This window comes from Lolium perenne, chromosome 2 (assembly GCF_019359855.2).
Source record: "Lolium perenne isolate Kyuss_39 chromosome 2, Kyuss_2.0, whole genome shotgun sequence".
NCBI lineage: Eukaryota > Viridiplantae > Streptophyta > Magnoliopsida > Poales > Poaceae > Lolium > Lolium perenne.
The window spans coordinates 315,870,126-315,881,973 of NC_067245.2; the positions used below are offsets into that span (position 1 = coordinate 315,870,126).

Consider the following 11,848-nt stretch of genomic DNA (forward strand, 5'->3'; position numbering starts at 1 on the left):
GCCCTCCCCATTTCCATCATCTCAGGCGAGCGCTCCTCCGCCCTCTAACTACCGAGAGCCGCCCTCCGCCGTGGGCATCGCTATAGCTTCGCTGAGAGTCACCTGCTCCGGCTCAGTAAGTATCTATGCGGCAGAAATTGCGAAACACAAGTCTGGTGCTCAAATCCGTGCTCTCCGTGATGCACTGAAAGCAACGGCTACCAATCAAGTTCCTTCCAAGGATGAGCAATTTGCTATGTTCCATGGCCAGCTAGCATATCCAGGAAGGCCAAGATTGAGGAAACCAAACCGGCTCTAGCTTCAAGATTTTGTTCTCGGGATTGCTCTTTCCTCGCCATGAACACAAGTTTAGTCCGCTGATTGTGTTTTGGCGCAGGTATATTTATTCTAGCTATCTGTTTAATGATGTAGCCGTAGGCAATTCATGTGTGGCTGTTCTAGCTGTTTTTATTTTGTGTTGTAGACTTATTATGCAAGCTGGGTGTTATGACCACCGGAGCACCTTCTTGTTTGTGTATCAGTTTTATCAAATCTGCCTGGATCATTGTATCTCTCTCTCTGTCATGGCATGGGCTATGTTAGAAAGGACAACCTCATCACAATAGGTGCAGTCATTTAGATTTTCTATTTATAGGTATAAGAACAACCCCTCTCTGTGCAGGGCAAAAAGGCTAGATACCATTTGCAGGGAGCTGCCTCTGTAGGGGCATGGGCATCCAAGGTACCCACGAGTTGCACAAGCCTCCATCTCCATTCTTATCTTCAAGAACATAGCCCAGATCTCTATCTCTCCACACTTACCCAACTTTCCCCTTCCCTTTCACCTCCCCATCCCACTCCACCCTCGCTCCTACCAAATACACTCCTAGAGCTGCATCGTAGTTCCAGAACCAAAAGAGATGCCATAATCTATTTTGCTGCTTTATCCAACTCACAGGTTGCTATTTGACATGCTGATTTACTACATCTTTTTTCTTGCAATTTTTACATGCTATAAAGATGGAGCAGATCTTTTGGATTGTAACTTTTCCATGCTACAACCACAATGAGTAGTTGTTTTTTTATACTTTTCGATGCTAAGATGGAGTAGATCTTTTTGCTTGCAACTTTTTACATGCTAAGATGGAGTAGATCCGTTGTATTGTAACTTCTCCATGCTACAACTCTATGAGTAGATCATCTTTTTTGTTCTGATACTTTTCCATGCTAAGATGGGGTGGATCTGTTTGCTTGCAACCTTTCCTTACGTGCTAAGATTGAGTAGATCTGTTTTACTTGTTTCTTATGGAACAGTACATGAAGTCCTTTATTCTTTATTCTTTTAGATATTCATTTTGGTTGAATCTTGAAGTGAAAATGCTTCATTAGAGATACATTTTGGACTTCTTAATCTAGATCTGTGCCAAGTTACCAATACCTACTGAAACGCATTTTGACAGTTTGTGTTCACGGTAGAACTACATGTCCTCATTTTTTCCCTCCTGAAATATTGCTTCAGATGCCTTTTGTTTGATGTAATATGTTGAAAAATAATCATAACATGTTGTGATTAAGTACAGGTATCCTCCCCATTTGTGTAGATCATGTAGTTAGCCTTTCCATGCATGAAGTTGTTTTTTCCTCAGTAGTAGTATACAAATCTGATATTCGATTTACATCAAAATGGCAGGGTCCAAATGGAGGGAGCAAGACGCTTATGCTCCTCATGGGAAGGAAAGAAGGCAAGAACTAGTAAATTGGCAGCACGACAACTCAATGAGAAGCTAGACACAGTCGTCAAAGATAGTGAGGCAGAAGAAAACAACAATACACAGCCCCTGCAAAGTGCCACCAAAAAAACATTTGCTACACCAAGGAACTCCACAAAAAGGATTGCAGGGGTCATGGCGAAATGGGAAGGGAAGAAGGCAAGAATGAGTAAATTGACAGCTCAACAACTCAATGAGAAGCTAGACACAATCGTTGAAGATAGTGAGGCAGAAGAAGACGGCAAGACACAACCCCCGCAAAGTGCTGCCAAAAAAACATCTGCTACATCAAGAGGCTCCACAAAAAGGATTGCAGGTGTCGTGGCCAAATGGGTCAATACTTCGAAGCCCAAGCTCCTCCATGAGATGGCTTTCCAGGGAGTGCTCGATCTCCCAAAAATCAACACGGTTGACCCAGAATTCAGTTTTTGGTTGCTGAGGAGGGTTGATCCCACAAAACGCATCCTCTGGATTGACGACATAACATACGTTCCAATACGCCATGTTGATTACAGTAGGGTGTTGGGAATCCCCTGTGGCAAGCTTCCAGTCTGCGGACTTGATTCAAAAGATCCAGAAGACAAGATTGATTTCATCAACTTGTGTATAGGCAGAACATGTGGCAAACAGGAGTACTGTAGCCTCAAAGCTGCTGAGCTCAATGTAGAGAAACAATATCATGAACCCATGGACAAGGTGCAGTGCGACAACTTCAAAGTGTCCTTTGTGGTATGGTTGGTCTGCAGGTGGCTCGCACCGATCAAGAAACCGAACAATGGCAGTGAAACATTCTGGGGTGCTCTGTTAAAACCAGACGAGATATCCTGCTACAATTGGTGCGCCTTTGCTCTGATGCTGTCCACAAATTCCAGCACGATATAACATCGAAGATCAAGATTGGTGATTTGTCTCTTTGCCCCATGTTCCTCCAAGTAGATTCTTTAACACCTCTCTTAATACTCAGTCTCTTTGCCCCCATGTACTGTTGGCGCTAACCTGGCTGCGATGAGTGTCAGATATTTTTTTCTTGACTATGTGAAGAACGGGGGCCTGTATCAGCCTGCAAGGATCCCCCGCATAGCCGACTATGAGAACCATACAATTAGCTCCATGATTCAGGCCTTAAACGAGAAGGTATGCATTGCTAGGTTGTAATATATATGGTCAATCCATTCCTCTCTTTAGGCCAATATACTTATGACAAATCTATGCATGCAACACAGTTGCAACGAGAAGCTGTTTTGAATAACACAATTAAGGAAAGCGAGGCCTGCACCTTGAATTCTTTTCAGAAAGCAATAGGGGCATCCAAGGTAGCTAACCCTGTTTCATGTTTATTTGTTATCTTCTTTTCAGACATGGGTTAGTGCAGAACAAAAATAATCATTTTCATATATTTTGGCAGCTGCCGACAAAGAGAAAAATTGCACTCAGATGGTATGGTGCAAGGTTGCAGAGACACATACTCCTGTTCCGAAGCTCAATATTCAGAGATGCCAGTGCGTTAGTCGAGAAGCTCGAAGCCGAAGAGGGTACTGGCGATGAAGGATCGGGCAGTCTAGGTATCAAGAGGATTGCTGATGGATACACACGCGGATCAGAACACATGACAGAAGGTACGTAAAGCTTCCATATATCTTCTTCTGGTTTTATGCCACACTTCTTTGTTTCGTGTCTGACGGTTGACAAAATATGGTGTCTCAGATGGATCTGGTCCACGTAAGGAGTCAGCATTTCGAGACAAATCTTTTCCAACTTTTTCACTTGGCTTGTCCGATGATGACGAAGATGAACCAACACCTGGACGGCTACCCAGTGGATATCCCTTCGTGCAGCATCAATATCTGCAAAGTCCCCTACAAGGCGGAGCAGCACTACGGGTTCATACGATTTATGGAGAAAATCTCCAGCGCCAAGTACCTGCATCTGCACCACCGGTGCCTCTGGTGCAGATCCTTCGAGGGTTTCCCCTCGTGTCCTTTCCTGACGCGGTTGGCGCTGCAAAGTGGTGAGCGGGATGCTGGAGCAGACACGAAACCTGAGCACCCTCTTGTTTTTTCATTTAGTTCTTCATGGTCCCCAACAACCTCGTGTCTCCCAATGAGGCAAGCTTCGCCCGGTCCCGTGCTTGCCGAGTCAGGTGAGGGATATCAACATGGTTCATTACCAGAGTGACGAACTGCAGAGGATGACGGCCAGGTTCTTGTACCGGAATGCCCATGTTCTCAAGAGGTGCGTTGTCCTGGTGAAGGGGCCATTTGCGTTGCAAGATGCACTGTGCACTCAGGAGAAAGGAGGGAGCGGAGGAGGAACCGGATGAAGACCACTTTTATTGGGATGGTGCTAGTAGTGACTCTAGCTCTCTTCTATGTAATGGTAGTTTAGGTGATCGACCTTGTGTAACCACTAGCTCATTTGTGACTTTGTAACCCCGTAACTTGTCTAATATTTGAAATCTTGTGAATCATGGATGCTAATGTGAAGAACTATGTATTCATATACTGTAATGTTGAAAAAGGCAAAGGAAAAGAGGACTCATTGGAGAGAGGCCGCTCCAACGAAAAGGGGAACAGAAACCCACCGCCCAGCCTCCCAGCCCAAACCGCCGCCGCCGCCGCCGCCGCCGGTAGCGGCTCCGGGGCAAAGACCCACGGGCCGTGGCGGCGGCGGGGACCCTTCCTCGTCGACGCATGGTGGACGGCGGCCGAATCTCCCCTCCTCGAGCATGGCGGACGCGCAGATGGGATGGGTGGCGGCGGCCTGCGCTGTGCCGCCTTCTCCCGTCGGCTCTCCCATGGTGGATCGGCCGGCGCGGGCGGCGGCGGCCTGTGCTGCGCTCCCTCCTCCCGTCGGCTCTCCGCAGCACTCCGGCAGGGGCTGGTGGTGGGCGGCGGCTAGACCCATGGCCTGCGCCAATTTCCCCCCGCCTCTCGCCGGTGAGTGGAGGCGATCTTGGGCTTCACCCGCGACACGAGGTCGCCCGGGGCAGCAGCCTTGGGTACGACGGTGGAGGTGGCCCTCTTCTTCGCCGGAGAGGGTCGGCCTGCGGTTGGTGGTGGTGGATCTATCGATCTATCACCGCGTTCCGGCGACGAGATGGAGATGCTTGGAAGCCGGCGACGGAGTCGCCGGTGGAGGGTTGGAGTGGCCATCCCGGGATGGTCGCAGACGTGGGGGTCCGACCTGAATAAAGGATGTGGTCCTAGGGTCTCTCTTGCGTGAAGAGGAAGACCTACTGGAGGCCTGTACTCGTGATCTAGCCGGAGTGTTGAGTTCCGGAAGGCTCCGCCGGCGAATGTAACAGTGCTTTGTGCCTGGAGTTTGCTGGATCGGTGGTATTCGGTCGTGCGCACCCATGCTTTTATTCCGGCCGATTGGTTCTGGAGGGAGCGGCGCGAAGCTCTTTTTCTGTGTTGACATCAAGTGACTATGGATCCATGATGAAAGTCGGAAGAAGAGAAGTTCATGAAGGCCGGAGGGGAGGACTAGCTAAGGGAGGTTCAAGTCTCCGCGCTGTTGAGGGACTTGCTTGGTGTTCCGGGCTTCACAACAGCAGTATGATAGTGGGGGCGACAACACAGGTGAAGTTCAGAGTCCTACCTTTCAGGGTGAAAACCCAAGGTCTGGCCTTAACTGGTTGTGCCTGACAATGACCTTGTTGGAGGCATTGTTTTGAGAGTGGGGACTATCTTCAGGGTGAAAACCTAAGATCGTTGATCGGGCGACGACGGTGTTAGAGCACTGTTCCCTTCTTGGAGGCGTCGTTTTTGGAGAGTCTGTACTTCAGGTGTTGTCTTGGCGGTGGATGTATTGTTGTTGTTAGGCCCGAGATACTGTAGCGGGACTTTTGTTTCTTAGTTTTCTTTTCCTTTTTTTGGCTGTGTGCATCCGTAGTGCCATTAGGGTGCTGCGTTGTTGCAGAGGCTGGGTGTAATTGGTATCTTTTTGATATTAATGTATTCCCTTTAACGAAAAATATACTGTAATGTTGTTTATATGTGTTATATATCCTGTATTTGTGTTGTTATACTGTGCTATACAACCTGTAGAAATATCAGCCAGAAATACAAAAAATAAAACGAAATACTAACAGTAGCGCACTAGTGGACCATGAGTGGCGCACAACCACTAAGTAGCAGTGGCGCACTACTCTGGACCGTGTGGCGAAATACTCTCTGATCCCTTCGAAAGTAGCAGTGGCACACCAAAGCTGTCAGCAATGGCGCACGTATGAGATACAACAGTGGCGCACCTTGACAGGCAGCAATGGCGTACCAGCTCGCGGTGACAGTGGCGCACCCCAGGGGAGGCAGCAGTGGCGCACCGACAGCAGACAGTAGTGGCGCACTGGGCTGCTGAACAACAGTGGCGCACCCCTTTGGAGTAATAGTGGCGCACCACTGGACTTGTCAATGGCGCACAGAGTAGTGCGCCACTGTTACTTAGGGTAGTTGTGGCGCACTGATGTCTACGCCCCCTCCTTTTCCTGTAGACAGTGTTGGGCCTCTAAGAGCAGAGGTTTGTAAAACAGCAACAAGTTTTCCCTTAAGTGGATCACCCAAGGTTTATCGAACTCAGGGAGGAAGAGGTCAAAGATATCCCTCTCATGCAACCCTGCAACCACAAAGCAAGAAGTCTCTTGTGTCCCTAACACACCTAATAGGTGCACTAGTTCGGCGAAGAGATAGTGAAATACAGGTGGTATGAATAAGTATGAGCAGTAGCAACGGCACCAGAAAAGTGCTTTGCCCAGGACAGTAAACAAGCAGTAGTAACGCAGTAGTAGTAACACAGTAAAACAGTAAACAAGCAGCGATAGCAGTATTTAGGAACAAGGCCTAGGGATTAGACTTTCACTAGTGGACACTCTCAACATTGATCACATAACAGAATAGATAAATGCATACTCTACACTCTTGTTGGATGATGAACACATTGCGTAGGGTTACACGAACCCTCAATGCCGGAGTTAACAAGCTCCACATTTCAATGTTCATATTTAAATAACCTTAGAGTGCATGAAAGATCAATAAGACTAAACCAAGTACTAACATAGCATGCACACTGTCACCTTCATGCTAAGAAAGGAGGCATAGATAATATCAATACTATCATAGCAATAGTTAACTTCATAATCTACAAGAGATCATAATCATAGCTTACGCCAAGTACTAACACGGATGCACACACTGTCACCATTACACCGTGCAGGAGGAATAAAACTACTTTAATAACATCACTAGAGTAGCACATAGATAAATTGTGATACAAAACACATTGCAATCATAAAGAGATATAAATAAGCACTTCACTATGCCATTCATAACAGTGAATAAGTATTCTGTGAAATATAGCCTAAGAGACCCACACGGTGCACACACTGTCACCTTTACACACGTGGGACAAGGAGTCTCCGGAGATCACATAAGTAAAATTCACTTGACTAGCATAACGACATCTAGATTACAAGCATCATCATATGAATCTCAATCATGTAAGGCAGCTCATGAGATTATTGTATTGAAGTACATAGGAGAGAGATGAATCACATAGCTACCGGTACAGCCCCGAGCCTCGATGGAGAACTACTCCCTCCTCATGGGAGACAACAGCGGTGATGGAGATGACGGTGGTGTCGATGGAGAAGCCTTCCGGGGGCACTTCCCCGTTCCGGCGGCGTACCGGAACAGAGACTCCTGTCCCCCAGATCTTGGCTTCGCGATGGCGGCGGCTCTGGAAGGTTTCTCGTACCGTGGCTTTTCCGTATCGAGGTTTTAGGTCGAGGAGGCTTAAATAGGCGAAGAGGCGGCGTCAGAGGGTCGAAGGGGTGCCGACACTATAGGGCGGCGCGGCCAGGGCCTGGGCCGCGCCGGCCTATGGTCTGGGGGCCCAGTGCCCCCCCTCTGGTCCTTCTCGTGTGTTCTGGATGCTTCCGGGCAAAATAGGAACCTGGGCGTTGATTTCGTCCAATTCCGAGAATATTTCGTTACTAGGATTTCTGAAACCAAAAACAGCAGAAAACAGGAACTGGCACTTCGGCATCTTGTTAATAGGTTAGTTCCAGAAAATGCACGAATATGACATAAAGTGTGCATAAAATATGTAGATATCATCAATAATGTGGCATGGAACATAAGAAATTATCGATACGTCGGAGACGTATCAGCATCCCCAAGCTTAGTTTCTGCTCGTCCCGAGCAGGTAAACGATAACAAAGATAATTTCTGGAGTGACATGCCATCATAAACTTGATCATATTGTAAACATATGTAATGAATGCAGCAATTCAAAACAATGGTAATGACATGAGTAAACAACTAAATCATAAAGCAAAGACTTTTCATGAATAGTACTTCAGGAAAGCATCAATAAGTCTTACATAAGAGTTAACTCATAAAGCAATAATTCATAGCAAAAGCATTGAAGCAACACAAAGGAAGATTAAGTTTCAGTGGTTGCTTTCAACTTGTAACATATATATCTCATGGATATTGTCAACATAGAGTAATATAATAAGTGCAATATGCAAGTATGTAGGAATCAATGCACAGTTCACACAAGTGTTTGCTTCTTGAGGTGGAGAGAAATAGGTGAACTGACTCAACATAAAAGTAAAAGAATGGTCCTCCATAGAGGAAAAGCATCGATTGCTATATTTGTGCTAGAGCTTTGATTTTGAAAACATGAAACAATTTTGTCAACGGTAGTAATAAAGCATATGTATCATGTAAATTATATCTTACAAGTTGCAAGCCTCATGCATAGTATACTAATAGTGCCCGCACCTTGTCATAATTAGCTTGGACTACCGGATCATCGCAATGCACATGTTTTAACCAAGTGTCACAAAGGGGTACCTCTATGCCGCCTGTACAAAGGTCTAAGGAGAAAGCTCGCATTGGATTTCTCGCTATTGATTATTCTCAACTTAGACATCCATACCGGGACAACATAGACAACAGATAATGGACTCCTCTTTTATGCATAAGCATGTGGTAACAATTATTATTCTCATATGAGATTGAGGATATTTGTCCAAAACTGAAACTTCCACCATGAATCATGGCTTTAGTTAGCGGCCCAATGTTCTTCTCTAACAATATGTATGCTCCAACCATTAAGGTGGTAGATCTCTCTTACTTCAGACAAGACGGACATGCATAGCAACTCACATGATATTCAACAAAGAATAGTTGATGGCGTCCCCAGAAACATGGTTATCGCACAACGAGCAACTTAATAAGAGATAAAGTGCATAAGTACATATTCAATACCACAATAGTTTTTAAGCTATTTGTCCCATGAGCTATATATTGTAAAGGTGGAGAATAGAAATTTAAAGGTAGCACTCAAGCAATTTACTTTGGAATGGCGGAGAAATACCATGTAGTAGGTAGGTATGGTGGACACAAATGGCATAGTGGTTGGCTCAAGTATTTTGGATGCATGAGAGGTATTCCCTCTCGATACAAGGTTTAGGCTAGCAAGGTTATTTGAAACAAACACAAGGATGAAGCGGTGCAGCAAAACTCACATAAAAGACATATTGAAAACATTATAAGACTCTACACCGTCTTCCTTGTTGTTCAAACTCAATACTAGAAATTATCTAGACCTTAGAGAGACCAAATATGCAAACCAAATTTTAGCAAGATCTATGTATTTCTTCATTAATAGGTGCAAAGTATATGATGCAAGAGCTTAAACATGAGCACAACAATTGCCAAGTATCACATTATCCAAGACATTATAGCAATTTACTACATGTATCATTTTCCAATTCCAACCATATAACAATTTAACGAAGAAGAAACTTCGCCATGAATATTAAAAGCTAAGAACACATGTGTTCATACGAACCAGCGGGGCGTGTCTCTCTCCCACACAAGCATTTATTCAAACAAAAACAAAAATAGAAACAAACAAACAGACGCTCCAAGTAAAGCACATAAGATGTGACTGAATAAAAATATAGTTTCAAGAGAAGGAACCTGATAATGTTGTCGATGAAGAAGGGGATGCCTTGGGCATCCCCAAGCTTAGACGCTTGAGTCTTCTTGATATATGCAGGGGTGAACCACCGGGGCATCCCCAAGCTTAGAGCTTTCACTCTTCTTGATCATAGTATATCATCCTCCTCTCTTGACCCTTGAAAACTTCCTTCACACCAAACTTCTCATAAACTTCATTAGAGGGGTTAGTACATAATCAAAAACTCACATGTTCAGAGGTGACACAATCATTCTTAACACTTCTGGACATTGCTCAAAGCTACTGGAAGGTAATGGAACAAAGAAATCCACCCAACACAGCGAAAGAAGCAATGCGAAATAAAAGGCAGAATCTGTCAAAACAGAACAGTCCGTAAAGATGAATTTTTAATAAATACTTCCGTTGCTCAAATCAGAAAACTCAAAACTAATGAAAGTTGCGTAGATATCTGAGGAACACGCACGTAAATTGGCATATTTTTCTGATTTTTGTACAGAGAAAACAGCCCAGATTCGTGACAGATAGAAATCTGTTTCTGCGCAGAAATCCAAATCTAGTATCAACCTTCGATTAGAGGCTTCACTTGGCACAACAAAACACGAAACTAAGATAAGGAGAGGTTGCTACAGTAGTAAACAACTTCCAAGACACAAAATAAAAACAAAGTACTGTAGCAAAATAACACATGGGTTATCTCCCAAGAAGTTCTTTTCTTTATAGCCATTAAGATGGGCTCAGCAGTTTTAATGATGCACTCGCAAGAAATAGTATTTGAAGCAAAAGAGAGCATCAAGAGGCAAATTCAAAACACATTTAAGTCTAACATGCTTCCTATGCATAGGAATCTTGTAACTAAACAAGTTCATGAAGAGCAAAGTAACAAGCATAGGAAGATAAAACAAGTGTAGCTTCAAAAATTTCAGCACATAGAGAGGTATTTTAGTAACATGAAAATTTCTACAACCATATTTTCCTCTCTCATAATAACTTTCAGTAGCATCATGAGCAAACTCAACAATATAACTATCACATAAAGCATTCTTATCATGAGTCTCATGCATAAAATTATTACTCTCCACATAAGCATAATCAATTTTATTAGTTGTAGTGGGAGCAAATTCAACAAAGTAGCTATCATTATTATTCTCATCATCAAATATAGGAGGCATATTGTAATCATAATCAAATTCACTCTCCATAGTAGGTGGAACCAAAAGACCACTATCATTATAATCATCATAAATAGGAGGTAAAGTATTGTCAAAGAAAATTTTCTCCTCAATGCTTGGGGGACTAAAAAGATCATGAAAACCAGCTTCCCCAAGCTTAGAACTTTCTATATCATTAGCAACAATGGTGTTCAAAGCGTTCATACTAATATTACTACCAGCATGCAAATAAGATTCCATAGGTTTTTTAATTTTCGCATCAAACAATCCATGTTTTAAATCAGGAAATAGCATAAGAAGCTCATTCTTGTCCATTATGCCAAACTAGTGTAAACAAGAAACAAAAAGATGCAATTGCAGGATCTAAAGGAAATAGCTTCGAGTACTTACAATGCGCCGGAAAATAGCTTAGTAGCCGAGATCCGGAGTGTGAGTACCTTTTACCTTTCCTCCCCGGCAACGGCGCCAGAAAATAGCTTGATGTCTACGCCTCCTTTTCCTCAGAGATGTGTTGGGCCTCCAAGAGCAGAGGTTTGTAGAACAGCAGCAAGTTTTCCCTTAAGTGGATCACCCAAGGTTTATCGAACTCAGGGAGGAAGAGGTCAAAGATATCCCTCTCATGCAACCCTGCAACCACAAAGCAAGAAGTCTCTTGTGTCCCCAACACACCTAATAGGTGCACTAGTTCGGCGAAGAGATAGTGAAATACAGGTGGTATGAATAAGTATGAGCAGTAGCAACGGCACCAGAAAAGTGCTTTGCCCAGGACAGTAAACAAGCAGTAGTAACGCAGCAGTAGTAACACAGTAAAACAGTAAACAAGCAGCGATAGCAGTATTTAGGAACAAGGCCTAGGGATTAGACTTTCACTAGTGGACACTCTCAACATTGATCACATAACAGAATAGATAAATGCATACTCTACACTCTTGTTGGATG

General features: G+C 44.2%; 1 protein-coding gene across 2 annotated transcripts; it reads left to right on the top strand.

Annotated features, from left to right (window-relative positions):
* The first annotated feature begins 627 nt into the window (after positions 1-627).
* LOC127336757 (uncharacterized) lies at positions 628-4,247 on the top strand. 2 transcript variants are annotated; one of them, XR_007873521.2, is made up of 5 exons: positions 628-721; positions 1,670-2,882; positions 2,972-3,061; positions 3,154-3,364; positions 3,453-4,247. XR_007873521.2 is itself a non-coding variant. In XM_051363597.1 (5 exons), the coding sequence occupies exons 2-5, from the start codon at positions 2,754-2,756 to the stop codon at positions 3,758-3,760; spliced, it is 738 nt and encodes a 245-aa protein (XP_051219557.1). In that variant the 5' UTR covers positions 728-937; positions 1,670-2,753; the 3' UTR covers positions 3,761-4,247. The 2 variants fall into 2 exon arrangements, 1 of the variants encoding a protein (XP_051219557.1); XM_051363597.1 differs by lacking the exon at positions 628-721 and adding an exon at positions 728-937.
* The last annotated feature ends 7,601 nt before the right edge of the window (positions 4,248-11,848 follow it).